Below are 18,372 nucleotides of genomic sequence, written 5' to 3' on the forward strand. Positions count from 1 at the left end.
GTTTTATTGAACCAAATCAGATAAAAGTAAAACTAAAGTGGTATTATATCAGTGAGACTTCTCTAAAACAAAGCTTTATAAAGATGGCAGAATGTATTTTATGTTGGCAGTATTTCACATTAGCTTTTCTCTTAAAACATTTTTGTCATTACATTATCTTTGAACGTGGCTAATTTCCCTGAAATCAAATGGTTACTTTGAGTTTGCACTTAAAAAGGAAGACAATGTGAGAAGCATGTATCTGTGCTCTGGATAGCATAATGGATGGAAAACACTTGTTTAAAACAAATTAGAAACAAAACACTTTATTGGTCCAATAATTATTTAAAAAAGAGCTCACAGCAGGAGGCACAAAGTCTAGTCTAGCAGACTACATAATCTCTGTAGAAGAGCATGTAAAATACCTTTGTTAAAGAAGAGGTCAAATACATCATCTAATTCTTATAGAACTAAAAATATATTTGATTTAAAAGTTCTTATCAAGTGGTTTTACTATCTGTTTCTCCTAAACAAGTATTCGTAGCTTTAAATGGCATTCGTGCATCTGGTTTTCATCAGAATCAAATAAAAGACTTCCGTAGGACCAGATGGCACTGGTTTTAATTCTTTTTGCCCTAATTTAGGTATTCTGAAAATGAAATACGATGTAAGCAAACTTTATATATAAAGTATCACTTCACATAATATTGTGAACAAAGATGCATTTTATATTACCCATTTCATCTAGATCAAACCTGTCCAGTTTTAAAAATCTGAGCACAGACCTAGTGAAAGTGTCCTTAGTACTGCTACTGCTTGATGTTAGAGTCAGGATTTCCTGTCTTTTTGTATCTAGGTGCTGAGGTGCCTTAGTTATTTTAGGGGTTAAAAGTTGTAGGCACTGATGCATATATATTAGGCTGTATTCATAAAACACAGCGTGTAGCCTGAGTCAAACTATTACAGTCTAACCACAGTGACCAATAGAAAGAGAAGAGCCAAGAAAGCTGAGGTAAGCTAGATTCTGAAGCACTGTCAAGTTAGAAAGAATAGATAAGGTGTAAATGGTAATGTATCAGGGGATGTTGGTGTGTATTTTAGGATTTATATGCTAATAATTGTCCGGAGGACAGGATCCAACAAATTGCTAGCAGCCAAAGCTTTGCACAGTAGAGTGATTTCTAACAGGCTTCAGATATCTGCAGTAACTTGACTAACAAGGTAAATTATTTTAATTACTTTTTAAAATATTTTAAGGCTATAGATATTTTTGTAATAGGGGGATAACATTTCAATGTGTAAATCAACTATGACATTCCCTAGAAATCTTTTGTTTGTCCTCTTTGGAATTCTTCCAAATATCCAGCAATTTCTGAGGCTAGCAGATCTGTGGGAATACTGCACTTGCTGCTTCCAGCAATAATAAATATAATAAAATAATAATAATAATAATGGAATAGCAATAAATGATCACCTTCTACACACAAATAATAGAACCCTTAAGTTTACTCTTGCATCAGTGACAAAGATATTCTTTCAATCTAAATTATATTTTTGCCAAAGTAACTTTTTTGTATTTCACCACAAATTTGTGCTGCTGATCTTTTGTCCTTATATTCCAAAAATGCTATCCAATCATTGCCAAAAATCAGAAAATACAGCAGATCCTATGAGGCATTGTTACTATGCTACACAAAAATTATCTGTAGGAACAAATTATCAGTGATTATGTCTCTTTCATTGTCTAATAGTGGAAAGCATCAAACTCAGAATGGAATTGGATACAAAACAAGTGAATTTGTATATTGCATGGAACAGGATAAATCCTTATAATGGACCTATTCTTTAAGTAATTTACCAGGAGGTGAAGGGTGGAAAGGGGAGTTAAAGAAGAAAAACTGTAACTTGGGGTAGGGGAGAGGGAGGGGAATGGGTTATTCAAAAAGATTTCTTCAGGCTTTTTTGGAACATGCCAAACAGCTGTTAAAATACTTTGATCTTTCTTTTGTGTGTGATGAGAAAACCTGATCCAAATGCCTTTAATAATTTAGGAGTGAAAGAAGTAGGAACATATGGCTACTTTCAAGGAGGCTCACAGTAGAGTACAGCTCATTTGCAGCTGTCTTTACTGTGATGCTGTGTGTAACCTCTAGTTTATATGAAGTGGTTCTACATAGGAAACATTATGTGATGCTACAAATAAATATTTTCAGATCTATAGGAATCATTGTTTTAATGAGTAGTATTTCTAGATTCTTGGAATGATCACCCAATGTGAAATCTAACTTGAATCAGGAATATATTGTGCCAAGGTGAAAATCTGTACTATTTGACATCTTTAATATTACTGCCAATTTTTCCCTCGTATACATAGTGATCTCATAAAGCACAGAAATTGGCCCTTTATAAAGAAAAAATAATATTGTTTCAGAAATAAGTTTAAAATAGCTAGTGTGCTGTTAAAGAGTATAATTATTTATATTTGGCTGAAATATATGATTTGGTATAGGCTATTATTTTGATAGAGATAGCTAATTGCTTTTCTTCCTTTGTAAGGCAAACAATGACTGTAAAAGTCTATCCCAGCCTTCTGATATTATTCCTGACCAATACTGTGTGGACTCGGAATGTGAGACAAGTCTATGATGTGATGGATCCAGAGGATTGGTCTCTCTTCACCTTTGAGTGTCCACAAGAATGCTTCTGTCCTCCCAGCTTCCCCAATGCTTTATACTGTGATAACAAGGGACTTAAAGAAATACCTGCAATCCCAGCAAGAATCTGGTATCTCTATCTGCAGAACAACCTGATTGAAACAATTTCTGAGAAGCCTTTTGTGAATGCCACTCATCTGAAATGGGTAAATTTAAACAAGAATAAAATCACCAGCAATGGAATTGAAGAAGGTGTGCTCAGCAAACTGAAGCATCTGCTTTACTTGTTTCTTGAAGATAATGAGTTGGAAGAGGTGCCTGCTCCATTACCGACAAGCTTAGAGCAACTGAGACTGGCTAGAAACAAAATCTCCAGGATCCCTGAAGGGGTCTTTAGGAACTTGGAAAACCTTACAATGCTAGATCTGCATCATAACAAGCTGTTGGATAGTGCTCTCCAGAGTGACACTTTCCAGGGGCTCAACAATCTCATGCAACTCAACATAGCAAAAAACTCCCTCAAGAAAATGCCACTAAGCATTCCAGCTAATACAATGCAGCTGTTTTTAGACAACAACTCTATTGAAGTGATCCCAGAGAACTACTTTAGTGCAATACCCAAAGTGACTTTCCTTAGACTGAACTACAATAAATTATCTGATGATGGCATCCCCCCAAATGTGTTTAATGTTTCATCTATTCTAGACCTACAGCTGTCCCACAACCAACTCACTAAAATTCCACCTTTCAGTGCTCATCTTGAGCATCTTCACCTTGATCACAACAGGATCAAAAGTAAGTGTATATTGTCAGTGTGGGATCACACCAAGGATTACAATCCTATTAAATATCTCTTCACCAAAAAAAAAAAAAAAAAAAAGCAGCACTTCGCTGTCTGATTATGCACAAGAATGGCTATTTTCTTAAATTCAGGAGTCTTTGAACTGGTTAATTCCTTTAATTTCCTGAGAGGTTTAAAACATATTTTATATCATCAGTCTTGACAGTATTATAATCAACATGCAAAGAAAACAAGAAAAAATACTTCTTTAAAGTAAAAAAGACTCAAGAATATGCTATAAAGAACATTCTTGCAAGAATAATGAATAAGATGATCCATTGGGCCAATTCCTAAGATTTAGACTCGACAATATGCCGACAGAATATGTGCACACACATGATATTGCATGTACAAAATCTGCATTTGTACACACAGAGCATTTGGCATGCAAATCATATAAATGAACGTATTAAAGTGTACCTGGGCACTCACTTTCCCAGGTAAGCAGGTAATTAGCCATTTTATGCAATCAAATGCAGAAGTTTACATACAAGGGTTAAGATTTTCAAAATAAATGAGTTGCTGAGCATCCAATAGCTCCCACTAAGATTAATGAAAGCTGCTGGGTGCCCAGCACTTCTGAAAATCTGCCCACTTATTCAGATACCTGAATATGCAATCAGGAGTCTAGCTTCAAGCACCAATTGTTTAGTAACTGTGGCCCTGATCTCTGTTTATGTGAATAATGACATATTAGGAGCTGAATTTTGAAAATCTGATTTGGTCTTCTCCAGCTTTTGGATTATGTGAGCTAAATCCTGCGATCTTGACTCCGTCCTTTTTCATGAAAAACTTCCACTGACTTCACAAAAGTTTTGTCTGAGTCAAGATTTTAGGATTTTGCTCCCTTGATCTATTTAATGTTTTCATATTGTATAAATAATTAACACCATATTTCATTCCCAAGACAATTTAAGTTTATCATCATATCATCATGCTGGTTGCAACAACCTACTTCCAGCATCCATTCAGACATACTTAGGATCTGAGGAGCACTTATGCCATCAAGGTTTCCCAACCAAAAAGTCATGCAAAACTAAAATTACCTCACTTAATATCATGCAATTAACTTTTTTGCACCATTTGTGCTATGAAAACCAAAAAGTGATCACTTAGTAATAGCTCTTCACAAAAGAAACTAAACAAATAAAAGCCAACACATGTTGACTCATTCATACTTTGGTCTGACATATTATCCAATTCATTTTCTAACCTTCCTGTCACCACTGAAATTCTCTCACAAATGAATTAGTCCTTATTACTACGTGATGTCACATCTCACAAGTGTATCAAAATTAACAGCTTGATTTCTGGGAATGAGAGGATTTAGTAACCGGTGCACATTTAACTTAAGATTAATCTGATTATTAACAATCTGATTGATTAAATACTATTTCACTGCCTGTACGTACAAAGTCAAATGTATAAACTTTTATATGAGTGTGTTAGTTTTGCATAGTTTGATGCCATTTAAGTGGACTATAAGAAAAGTGAAATTTAATTAGTACTCATGTCATGTGTCATTACTAATCAGATTCACTGCTCACTGTTTGCAAAGGGATTTATCTTAATCTTTCCACTGCTGGACTTCAGGTGCACACTTTATCTGCTGTCATTTTAAATGGACACAATTGAAATAAGTAGAATGTGAGCAGTTATGTATCTGGTGTAATAGGTAGCAGTGAAGTCTTTAAATAGCAGCCATGTTATCTTTTATTTAAAAGCAAAAAAGATCAAAAGGTTAAATTTCAAGAGTGCCTAAGTGATTTAAGAGCTTAAGAACCACTTACAAAAGAGACATACCCCCTAAGGGCCCAGATCAAACGTATTTAGGTGCTTTACTCTCACTAGCGTTAATCACCTAAATAACTTTGAGGATCTGGGCTTTAGGAACCTAAATCCCAATAACTTGTAATGAGACAGGCTCCTAATTCAGTTATAAAATTTTTGTATTCAGTTTGAAATTTTTACACTTAACCTTCATGTTATTGAAGTTTGGAAGATTAATCAGTTAAATATATTCTAATCCAATGTTACTTCACCATTAAGATTATAAACAGTAACATTAATTACAATAGAAGACCAGTACCAAATCAAAAGCAGTTAATACATGAGACAAACATGTGAACATTTTACTACTGCTGCTCAAGATGCAAGTGACACAAACATTCTACTACACTAGACGCTCGTTCACTATCTAACATCTCAGAAGACTTTTAGGATCAAAGGTCAAAAGACAAAAGAATGTAATTTTGTCTGGCAGAAGTGATGGGAATTGACATCAGATCAGGCTATGGATCAGTTTTCCCACTTACAGAAGATAAGTGATTAGTTTAAAGAGGTGCTGACAGAAAAATAAGTTCTAAAGCTTGGATATAGTTTTGTATCAAGAGATTCCAAAGTAAGTTAGCTTTTTCATATAGAGAATTATTCCTCTTCTTTACTCAAGAGATAACTGAATATCCTCACATGCTTGCCAGTACTGTAGTGTCTTAGGTAGATGGCTTACAATAAAAGTAAGAGGATCTGTAGGTGCTCAGACTCCAATATCACTTTTTATGGAATTTGCTTGCTTATTGTTTATTTACTTTATTGTTACACGCAAATGCCCCAGACACCGTCTGAGCCCATTTGCTAAGAACTGTATAAACATAGGATGACATAGGGTGAAATCTTGGGGTTAAATTGGAGAAATCAGTATTGGAATAAGAGAGGAGGGGGGTCGAGGGATAGAAACACAGAAGAGAACGACAGTGGCCAGGAAGAGTGGTTGGAGAGGTGAGAGAAAATCTCTCTCACAAAAAACAAAAACAAGATCCTCTGCAGCTGCTGGCCTATGAGTGTTCAGCAGGCCGGTCTTTTTATGCGTCAGTGGAGGCTATTTCCTATTCCAAGGGAATACTTCTCCCAGGGTACTGGCTCCATATTCCCAGTTTAGACATTACACAGTTTCTCAAGACTACCATCCACATAGGCAGATGGCCATGTATGACAATCAGGAAAATGTCAATACGAGCACCAGGGACTGGCTTTTCCTTAAGAATTCTTCAGCCAGGTCAGAATTTTAAAGGGGTCAAGTAGACTGAAGACATTACTTTTCCAACTCATTGATGTTGCTTCTCCTGGGCTGGAAACTCTATTCCAGAGCTCTGCCAGGAAAGAGGAAGGGGTATATGAGCATAAAGATTTCACTCTTTTATCCCACTCTAAAAACTCAGTGAGGATGGGAGTCCCTACAACAGCATGAGGGAAAGTGGGGAGACATCTTCACCTTATTGGTATCTAGGGGCAGGTGATATTGATTAGAGATGGGACTTGGGAGATCCTAGTAGGGGAGGTATGAAAGATGCCCTCAAACCAGGCAGCGATCAGTTCTTTTTACGTGGTCTGTAGTCTGGCATTTTTTGTTCTTTTGTTGCCGTGTCCTAGGGTTTGAGTAGTTAATATGGTCTTTGAAGCTCAATGCAGAAAGATAAACTTTGAAGGCATGGTGGAGCATTTTTTGTTTCTTATTTTGCAACCATTCTGTCTTGTATCTACACTGCCCTGTGTCACTAGCCTGAAAGGACAGATATTTTCTGCTTGACAGAGCTCATTCAACATCACGCCTTTTAGTAAAGGCTTTCATAATGAAATATCACTCTAGGTCTTCCAGTTTCTTAGCCTGAAACATAAATAAGCTTTATAGAAAGTCAACGGCTTTTTCATACAAATGAAGTAAATTGATTGCAAGACATACATAGAGCAATAATATATATTATCATATATAATTCTTATAGGTAAGGGTTGGCTTTCAATACCCACTTTTCTGAATATAATTATAAATAAATAAATATGAATAGATTTTTCACATCTGTAGCACTTTTCTTCCATGAATACTGAGAGCTTTATGGGCATTAAAGAAACTTCATAACATTCCTGTGAGGTAGGCCAGTGTTGGGGTATATAGTGAAGGAATCAGATCTTGGCCAACTTAATGTATTTATCTAGCTCTCATGAGAGATTCATATTCTTCAAGATAAAAACCTTCATAAAAAAAAAGGGTTTCTGGCCCTTTGTGTTGTGAAGATAAAGTCCGAATACCAGCTGATGTTACAGATGGCATTTTGGATACAGCTGTTCAGGAAATCATTTTTTCCCTTTAAAAATACTGACAAAAACTAAAGTTGTTTTCATCAAAACTTATTTTCATAAAAAAATTTCATTGACAATTTTGAGGCTTTCATCAAAAACCAGAAATGCCTCAAATCAAAAATATTTCAGGTTTTTTGTTGCCAAAAATCAGAAACTTTAAAAAAAGATTTAAACAGAAAAATGTTGCCCTGGGCTGCTTAGAGAGTGTACGTGTTTCCCTGCTACAAGAGGCTTCCTCAAGCTCTTTTTGAGGGGCGTACAGTAGCCAGCAGCAGCCTCAGGTACTCAGGCTAGTAACTGACTGCCACAATTTGGCCCAATGAGTTTAGCGCCCTTGATACATACATATATAAAAAAAATCACTTCAGCCATCATTAATCTGAAGCCATTTATAAGCTGAAACAGAGCACCTGCTGAAAATCACTTACAATAGTTCAAGACAAGATGTATAGAATACTTTACCCAGCTGAAACTGCAGATAGAATTTAACAGGGAAGATTTAAAGAAGGTAACACCCCTAATTTTAATTAAAATAATGTGATTTGAGCCACAATTTCAAATCTTTGTCTGAAATAAAATGAGATACTGTATCTATTGCTTATATATAACTGCAGTTATTACGTGTAAAATAGGAATGGTAGCACCCCAGTGCATCAGTGATGTGAAATTTGATGAAGTCATTGTTCAGCAGGATAGGAGAACTGGGGAACTTATATAGTAACATTCTAGAAAGGACCCTTGTAAAAGGAGTTCCTCTGATCAATATTCTTAGCCTTTGAATGTCAAATAGAATGAATTGGACAATGCTTTTTTTACTGCTGCTAATGTGCAGACACTCAAATTGGGATTTTCAGCAGCGCTCAGTATTAGCCTAACTCTGCGCTCATTGAAGTCCTATGCGAGCAAAGTTAGGCCAACACTGAGTATTTTTGAAAATTTCAATTTAGCAGTTAAATGTCTTACTCTTCCAGCTGTCCAAAATATATTCATACATTCTGGTACCTCTCTAGAAGGTAAATTGATAGTAATCATGACAAGTCATTTACATTTATGTTTATATTGTCATTTAATCATGACAAGTCAGAATGAATTTGATTATACTATCTTAGCACACTTACTCTTTTTGAACTGAAATTATGACTAATTCAATACTTTACAGTATTGAAAAGAACAGCTAAACACTGTATAAATATTGTTAAAATGCACTTTAAAAAGTTAATCTCCTTGCACCTTTTTCATACAAATTAAATAACATAGTTTATTTGTATTTATAGGTGTCAATGTCACTCTTATGTGTCCCACCTCCATTGCCATAGAAGATCACAGTTCCTATGGTAATATGCCACATCTCCGCTATCTCCGCCTGGATGGAAATGAAATTCAGCCTCCTATCCCATTGGACATCATGATATGTTTCCGGCTTCTTCAAGCTGTTGTTATTTGAAAATATCTCACTATCACATTTGGATTTACAGAGTTTAAGAAGCAAGTTTTGCTGGCATGAAACTTGTTCTAATTCATAAGTCAATCAATAATTTTTCCTTTTACTCTAAATTCCTACTTGCTTGTATCATTTTATATTTGCAAATATTTCTCTTCCTTCAGAAAAGAGGTTCCCAAATCTATATGCAATGTGGTTTTTTTAAAAATTCCTAATGCAAATAATGTATTTTTAATGTTCCTACAGTCCCTGTGCAAGTTCGTCTACTCTTCGCCTATCTTGTTAAATTCTACATTAAGTATGAATTCCACTAAGGGCATTTTTAGGTCAAATTATAGTTTCCTTACACTCTATTATAATGCACAGATTTATGAATTCAGGTACACTTGGTCTGATATGTATTATAAAATAATCAAGTACTATACTGCTATTAGTTATCATACCTTACATTCTCCTTTCTTAAAATTGGCACTGCTGTAAGTGACAGTGAACAGCCTTTCATAGTCTGAATAAACTACACCAATTTCTTGTTTGTTTGTTTTCTTTACAGATTGAAGTCTTCTAGTGATACTTCCTTAGCTGCATAGGCATGACATTTATTAGACTCTGGGTACCATAGCACTTCTAGGGGTACCACATACATTGAACTATGCATATATAGAACTGGACTACAAAAATATGAGATGTGAAATGCAGTGTTCTGAACTCAAAACCATGGATAAGGAAATCCAGGCTGAAATCCCTGACTCCATTGAACCTTTTGCCATTGACTTCAGTAGAGCTAGGATTCCATCCCCAATGTTCTAATTCTGTTTCCTTCTGTGGCCTTGAGTAAGTCATTTAACTAATGTGTTTTAGTTTCCATATAGGTAAAATGGGGATAATACTGTTTACCGACTTCACAGGAATGTTGTGGGGAAATAGTTAATGTCTGAAAAAACATGATAGCACACAAAAGCCCCAAAATATGTCCTGCAGATACATGACAACGATGTGTCAAAATATGCAAATGTTTTCATTGAAAGAAATGTAATTTTTAAGGCAAATGTAATCAGCTCAGTGTAATATTTAATATTCTACTGACCCATGCAAAGAGACTGGATTTTAGCAAAGTCCAGGTACTTAAACATGGCACATATAAAATCCATTAATAATGGCAGTACCATTGGGATATCTTTCTATGAAGTCTTTCTTTCCTTTTGTTATAGTAAGTTATGTCAATAGCAGGGGTTCAGTACACAACCTGAATATTAGAGCGAACTGGTCACTGGGGGAAAATATGAAGATTTTAGCTATTTCTGATATTTTGTATTAATTACCCACCAATCACATTGTTTTAGTCTCTTTTTATCTGTAAGTAGAAGCAAATAGTTGATGTTTGGTGGCCTGCATCTAATTCTGATATCTTAAGATTGACCTCAATGACAAGTATATAAGGACTATGCATGATGTATGTAAATTCTAATTTTCCCCTTCAAAATGAAACATTTTCTTAACTATTTTAGAAGGGCTGAGAATGTTATACTCTAAGTTGCAGGTTCTCAATATTTCCAAAAATCAGGCCTGTAAAGTTTTTATTCAGCTCTAACATACTGGTAATAATACTGATGGTATGTTGATGTAACAAGATACCATATTGACTTTTCCAGTTGCAATTTTGCCTAAAATGTATTATTTTTCAACCAGCAAGTTGGAATTAAAACCTTGGTCAATGTCTGAATTCACTAAGGCTTGCCAAATGAACACTGTATATAGCAGAAATCAGTTTTTAACTTAAAACTTCACTATAATGCAATTAGCTCTTTCATAAGCTCTACTGCAAAAGATTTTGCTTTCGTGGTTATTCCAATGCGCTGGTTGGATATTATTCTGCCTTGATAACTAAATATTTTCTGGACTTAGGTGTTCACAAATAGGGAGAAAAAACAAACACAGTGGCTTAAAAAAAAGTAGCTGTACAGTACATATGCATGTTTAATTATGTTCTTAACTTTACTAATGGTAGCGTATAGTAATTTATTTTTTACAAAAGCTATTATGATATTACTACGAATTAAATTAAGATATGATTATGTGGCTTTATTTGGAAAATAATTCTTAACTGCTTTAGAAGACAAATTATCTATATCTATATCTACATACATACATATAGTGTGCACCCATCCACCCTATCAGTAGTGGTAAATATTTGTATTTCAGTAGTATCTAGAAGCCCAGTCAAGGACTGAGACCCCACTGTGGTAGGCACATAACAAAAAGATTGTTGCCTTTCAGAGGCAGGGACTATCTAGTATATGACAGAGAACAATAAATAGATAAAATACATAGGGATCCTAGATTGTGAGGGAACATGATTGTATTTATAACAGCACTGTAAATTTTCAAATGGCATTAGTCTTATCACTTGATTTCCACCCATGTGGTTATCATCGATGACTTTTCAAAAACCCCAACTAAGGAGGTTTAATTGTGTGGATGAGGGGGGTGACTACATTAAATAATGCTTCTGGAGTCAGCATTTATTGCATAACCTTCATTGGCTGATCCTATGGACAGTGGCCATTCTTGGCCTTGTCCCCTTCCATTCTATAAAGGCAGAAGGACCATGGTACATCCATGAGGAAGGTTCCATGGTGCACATTTCCTTCCTGGGCCCCGAGGAGTTACTATTGCTGTCCTTTCTGTGTTCCACATCCCCAAAGCACACAATCTGGCTTCCATTCTATTCTGTATAGTTTCTTATACCTCAGTCATCACCGTAGTATCGGAACACCTTCCTGTAGCACATTAAGCAACATGGCTATACATCTGTCACATGTGTTTTCTCATCCTCTCCCCAAGGGGAGGCGTGTGTTCAGTGGAGTATCTTGTTTTGGTTAGGTGTTTATGTTAGACAAGGCAAAGTCAGAGAAATGCACCTTGCAATTGGAGAAGATTTGTGATGGCTTTTCATTGCTGGGGAAATTAATTCTACAGTCTTACAAAAGCCCCTGAGAATATTCTGTCTCCCGCACAGACAACTGAGAGAACCATTATGCCAAAGGAGCATAGCAGGCAGAGCAGCTGAATGAACAACTGGGCTCCTTGAAACAGCCTCTTAGGATATTTTGCTCCATTCTGATTCTAAACCTGGCTAGAACCAGGAAAAGCAGAGGCATATGATGGAAAATAGTTTTGTCACAGCATTTAAACCTGAGAGACTGGTTCAGTTCTAACTTGGGGGTGGGCCCTATTGTACACAATCCTGTTCTCCCATCTCTATTTACAAAACCATTGATGTTCTGAATAAATCAGCAAAAGCAAGGAATTTTCTCCCAAGCTGTAGTTAGCAGAACAAACTCCATCTGCCTTCAGAGTTATAGAACTACATTCAGGCTTGGAATATCTGAAATCATGGATGAGATAACTGCTGAGAAGGAGATTGTATATTTGCAGGCTCTCAAAGCACAAACCATTCACTCAGTTAGTCAGGCTAGCCAATACAGAAGAGAATCTAATCTTTAATTTAAAAAATAAAAGTAAGGTTTTAGCCTTTTTTATTGCAAAGATGGCCTCTAAAACAGTCCAAAATCATACCTAAGATTAAAAGGTTGCAAGTGATTCTTCTTAAAGAACATATAAGAACATAAGAATAGCCACACTGGGTGAGACCAAAGGTCCATCTAGCCCGTATCCTGTCTTCTGACAGTGGCCAGTGCCAGGTGCCCCAGAGGGAATGAACAGAACAGGTAATCATCAAGTGTTCCATTCCCTGTTGCCCATTTTCAGCTTCTGGCAAACAGAGGCTAGGGACACCATCCCTGCCCATCTGGTCTAATAGCCATTGATGGGCCTATCCTCCATGAACTTATCTAGTTAACCCTGTTATAGTCTTCGCCTTCATAATATCCTCTGGCAAGGAGTTCCACAGGTTGACTGTGCGTTGTGTGAAAAAATACTTCCTTTTGTTTGTTTTAAACCTGCTGCCTATTAATTTCATTTAGTGACCCCTAGTTCTTGTGTTATGAGAAGGAGTAAACAACACTTCCTTATTTACTTTCTCTACACCAGTCATGATTTTATAGACCTCTATCATAAGCCCCCCCAGCACTTAGTCATCTCTTTTCCAAGCTGAAAAGGTCCCCAAAAAGGAAACAGGCTATTCACAGTCCCCTCACAGACATGTTGTGGTCCAGAAAAAAAATGTAGTCCCCCCACAATACTCTACTACAAGCCAGGGAGGAATAGAACTTTGAATGCCCCCAAAGCCTGTGTCAACAGCTGCCAGCATATGGTGTCAGTGCAATGGTACTCACATGCAGCACTCCCTGGAGAGTCAGATTCCACATCTGTCTGACTCTACATGTGAGGAAAGGTTAGCTTGCTAAGGAATGCTTCAGGGAGGACAGAGTGACAACATTATTATATGGAATTGTCCCTGAGGTGTGTGTGCGCTCATCCAGCCTGCTGTCCATGGCATCAGTTGAACAGCTCTCATTTCCTCCCCAGGGAGACTTGACATCTATTTTACACGATTATTTCTGGTCTTCTCAAACTGCTCTGATTGGAATATTACTGAGGCTAAGATTTTATCATGGAGATCATGGAAGTCACGGAATCCATGACTTTCAGAAACCTCCATGACATTTTTGCTTCAGATGTAGGGCAGTGCAGTTGGAGCTTTCAGTCAGCAGGACCCCCCCTACAACTCCCAGCTGTGGGCAGCGAGGACCCCCGCAGCTCTGAGCTGCTGCTGCGGGGAGATCCTGCAGTCCTGATCCACCTCGGTGGGTGTCGTGGGACCCCGCAGCCCCAAGCTGCTGCCGTGGGTGTCCAGGAGACCCCCACAATGCTGATCCACCACGGGCATCAGGGGGACCTCCCACAAACCCAAGCCACCACCACAGGTGTTGGGGGGACCCCCGCAGTTCCCAGTCCTGCGGGGTGCGGGAGAGACCCTGGAGCTCCTATCTGCCACAAGAAGACCCCAGAGCTCTAAGCTGCTGCTGGTGGTAGGGGAGAAGCCCATACTCTCAGCCACTGTGGGTGGGGGGAACCTTGGAGCCCCAGCAGCAGTGTGTGCTGGACCTTCCTCCTTCCCCATTTTGTCATAGTTATTTTTAATAAAAGTCAGGGACAGGTCACAGGCTTCCATGAATTTTTGGTTATTGCCCGTGACCTGTCCATAACTTTTACTCAAAACAACCAAGACAAAATCTTAGCCGTAAATATTACATATTGTCACAAAAATATTTAAGTGCTGGAACTAGGGGTGCTGCTGCACCCCCTGGCTTGAAGTGGTTTCCATCATATGCAGGGTTTACAGTTTGGTTCAATGGCTTTCAGCCCCCCACTATACAAATTCTTCCAGTGCCACTGCAAAAGTAAGTATATTTATTAGGAGTCTGAGAACTTGGGGACAAAGCAGTTCTCAGCAGTTTTCTGGAGGAGTGTGAGGACATCTCCAAGGCACCCAGCAGTAACTGTCAATTACTAATTAAACTTCCTAACCAGCAGTGCTTTGCAAGAAGTGTGCATTAGGTGTTATCTAAACCATCTCACTACAATTATCATTGATTTCACTATCTGTATGTCCAAATGGGAGCGGGTAGTTGGTCAGTCCGATAGCTAGCTGGCTTAGTGGTCAGGCAGTGGCTTCACAGTTCTTTTCAGCCTGCCTGTCCTGGAGGGGGCCCTAACAGGTCATATACAGCAGGTCTCAGTCTCGCCTGTGCGCCTCCTCTTCCCACCTTGGGGTTCAGTCATGAAGGACGGTAGGAGAAGTGTGGGGGAGGGATGATCTGGGCCTGTGTGGGCCTGTGGAGAGATGATCTGGTTCCAACCCAGAGCCCTACCGGATTGTTGCAGTGTCTAGACTACTCATTGGTCCACCCCAAGTTACACTCACCCCAGATCACTTCCTGCCAGGCTGTGACTCCTCTGTTTGGGGCATGCCACAGACTTAGTCATGTCTGCTTTGTCTGCTGGGGGCTCAATATCCCATTATTTAGGGCCCCCATAGGTTCTCGGCTCCTTACCAGGGGGAAATATGGATCATGGCTCCCAAAGTGGCCATACCAAGGCTGCAGTCTCTCCACCCACTGTTCCAGAGATCAGCCTCATTTCCTGGTGCAACCTGTGGGCTTCCCTTTTTAAATTGTCCCTCCACCTGGAACATGCCCTACAGCTGTTGAGGAGTGGGGCCTCCCTGACCCAGTACTGCTCCAGGCCTTACTCTGGTTTAGTGTGGAGTCTGTAAACTGCGCCACACAGCCACAGTCCAGGAGAGACTGGCTGGCATGTTGGACCCATGCAGTAAACCACAGGATTTAGAGATGGAAAAGACATACTTGTCTTTGCCCTTCTGTCAGGTTTGATTGTTCCCTAAAGTATATTTTGTAGTGCAACATACATTAGTTTTAGATGTGTCGAGCAATGGAGATTATGACGCTATTGCACAGCCTAAACTATATAATTGTCAGACAGTTTGGTTAACTGTTGAAATATTTTCACTCATGGGGCGGGGAGAAGTGGTATGATAAAGGTATGTTTGCTTACTGGATGTTCACACCAGTGGGTGGAGAACTGAGTTAACAGACTACTGCCAGTGTTATCATGGGGCCGTGCTTTATTATCAGTCATGTAAATATATTGTTAATGCATTTTCCCAGTCTGATGCTTTTTACCCCTACAAAAATGGCCCTTGTTTTTTCAGTCTCAGTGTTTGTGAGTCAGGGAAATATTGCCCTTGAAGGGCTTCCAGGAAATGTAGTTAATGATCCCAGAAGTACTGGGAGGGGACTTGAGCCGGTGGTGTTTGTTAGTTTTAACAAACTGGCTCTTTGAACCCAGCCCTTATTGCTGCTGACAGTACCTAGCAGAAGGGCTATTTTTTTTTTCAAATTTCCAGCTACACATTGGGGCAAGAGAGGAAGAGAAATAGGAGAGCTAAACCCTGGAAGTGACAAGGCATGGGTTAATGAGGAACTGGAAAAAGACAACAAGGAAGAGGAAAAGAGAAGGGAAGCAAAGAGACTGAGGTTGATCTGGAAGAGAGAACTTTGTGAAAGTGGGACAAAGAGGAGCTTGGGGTGAGAAAGAAAGTAGGGGGAGCTGGGAGCATGAGTACCTCAGGTGAAGCTCTTTTGTTAATAAAGGTCTGCAAGTCCAGAAGGTTGGGAACCATGACTCTAAACTGCCTCCTGTAGTAGGTCATGTTCTTTTACAAAACCAGAAATTCACAACCCCTCAAACTAGTCTAGTATTACTTGCTTGGGAACTGGCAGGGGAGTGATCATAGTCAGGAACATTATCTATTGTCTGGAATATTGTTTAGTGATATTGTGATTAATATGTAATCCAACAGTTTGGCATGGTAAAGCATGTAGGATCTGTGCCCATGTGAAAATACCACCACTGAGCATTCTTCAAATCATTCATTACTATTTTCTGTGCACTATTGCATGATGATGTGGAATAGCCTTTCAGAATAAGTTCCAGGAAGAATTTAGTAATGGGTCACAATAATCAATTTTATTAATGATTTGTTAGAAACCACATGAGAAGGCAATGTCAGTTTGCAAATCAGCTCTGTAATGCTCTGACTCTTAACCCGCATCTTGTAAAACTAAGCAATCTGCTGTGTACTTAATTTTATTGGCAGAGACATTGGACAGTGGATGATCTAAGGTCAGTGGCCTGTTATAAGAACAAAAGAACATAAGAATGGCCATACTGGGTCAGACCAAAGGTCCATCTAGCCCAGTATCCTGTCTTCTGACAGTGGCCAATGCCAGGTGCTTCAGAAGGAATTAACAGAACAGGTAATCATCAAGTGATCCAATCCATTATCTTTGAGTGACACTCTCACTTGGAGTTTGTCATGGAGTAATGTGGTACATCAGATCCTTGCAGATGCCTGGTCATGAGACAGGCATACCCTCAAGCTCAGAAGCAAGTACTGTAGGTACTTTAAGTTCCAGGCTCTGTTGACTTTTGCTTTTTGAGGGTGTCCAGTTAACAACTGAAAGTGAAAAGTCTTTATTTTTAAGACTGGCAGAAGAGAAAAGGGTGTCAGTGTCCTAGCTGAAAGTCTAAGTTGGGTGGCTACAGAAAGAATATTTGCAGATTGAGTCCTCAGTATAGACCTCTATGGTGCAGTCCAACAAATGGGTAACCTTAATCCTCATGACCCTGCAGGTCTCACATATGGGATGTCCCATCAAATCCATTTCATTTAGGGAGGGCAAACATAAATTTGGGTCTTTAAGACACATTGGTGTGTATTACTTCTGTCTTCGATATCTTGGGTGAGATCAGGTGATCTCATTTGCATCATAAATTCATTATTGGACAACTGTCACCTAGAAATCAGCAGAGGATGAGAAGACCACTTGAAGAGAAAAAACATCATGAGGTCATCCTGCCTCTCAAAATAAAGTCATTGAACTTTGGAAGATATAAGCAAAAACAGAAGTCATATTTGGCTTCCATCAGTAGACAAGAGGCCAGAGCTTTTGCAAGCTGAGAAAGATGAGTCCTTCAACCATGGGTTCAAGACTCTGAAAACTGAATATAGGTGAAACTCCCACTTAATCAAAGATCTTCCACTGAGGAAGACAAGGGAAGCCAGCATCTTGTACTTCTGTAGAAGGTCCTGACTGAGGAAAAATCAGCCATGGTTGGGAAGAAGAGTGACTGTGAGGAAACCATCTGGAACAAAGTCTGTACCTTGCTAGATTAAGTTTTAGACTTTTAGATGCATGTTTTCACTTTTATTTGCTTGTAACCCTTTCTAACTTTATTCCTTTTACTTTATATCACTTAACCTATGTCATATTGTTAATAATTTCTTTACTAGTAAACCAATTCAGTGCTGTGTTTAAATGGAAGGGTGTATTAACCTCCACTTAAGTTAATAAACTGTGGTGCTCTTGTGACTTTAGAGGAGCAAAATAAACCTTATTTTCTCTCTCAACTGTCCAGGAGAGGGCTGGACTTTGCAGAGCACATGCTTTTAGGGAAATTTGGGATTGGGAGTGTGTTGGGGTCACCTTGCTGATTGTAACCCAGTCTGGTGGAAGCCAGAGTAGAGCTGTAGACAGGCTGCTTTGGTCAGAGCTCCTAAGCCAGGACTGTCTAGCACACGTGTGGGCACACACACCAAGGTATACTTGCATACTTGTGAACATCCCAGGCTAGGAGTACCAGCAGCAAAGCATTCATTGCAGGGCACCCAGGGTTACAGGACAAACAGTGACAACCCCTCACTGGTCTGGATTTCATCTCAAACCCTGTGACATATGTGGACTCCTATCCAGAAATGAAGAAAGGAAAGAAGAAGA

At 38.6% G+C, this 18,372-nt stretch overlaps 1 protein-coding gene across 2 annotated transcripts; it reads left to right on the forward strand.

Moving 5' to 3' along the window:
* Positions 1-925: 925 nt before the first annotated feature.
* KERA (keratocan) lies at positions 926-9,578 on the forward strand. 2 transcript variants are annotated; one of them, XM_084617636.1, is made up of 3 exons: positions 926-991; positions 2,536-3,428; positions 8,883-9,578. In XM_084617636.1, exons 2-3 carry the CDS (start codon positions 2,543-2,545, stop codon positions 9,050-9,052), a joined length of 1,056 nt encoding a protein of 351 aa, XP_084473762.1. In that variant the 5' UTR covers positions 926-991; positions 2,536-2,542; the 3' UTR covers positions 9,053-9,578. The 2 variants fall into 2 exon arrangements, with proteins under 2 accessions (XP_084473762.1, XP_084473763.1); XM_084617637.1 differs by lacking the exon at positions 926-991 and adding an exon at positions 1,002-1,200.
* Positions 9,579-18,372: the final 8,794 nt, after the last annotated feature.

Source organism: Lepidochelys olivacea, assembly GCF_965140295.1.
Source record: "Lepidochelys olivacea isolate rLepOli2 genome assembly, chromosome: 1".
Classification (NCBI taxonomy): Eukaryota; Metazoa; Chordata; order Testudines; family Cheloniidae; genus Lepidochelys; species Lepidochelys olivacea.

Coding starts and splice junctions, on each gene's coding strand:
- KERA (XM_084617636.1), top strand. CDS start 2,543: ATGACTGTAAAAGTCTATCCCAGCCTTCTGATATTATTCCTGACCAAT. Junction 3,429..8,882: donor TGATCACAACAGGATCAAAA/GTAAGTGTATAT, acceptor TTGTATTTATAG/GTGTCAATGTCACTCTTATG.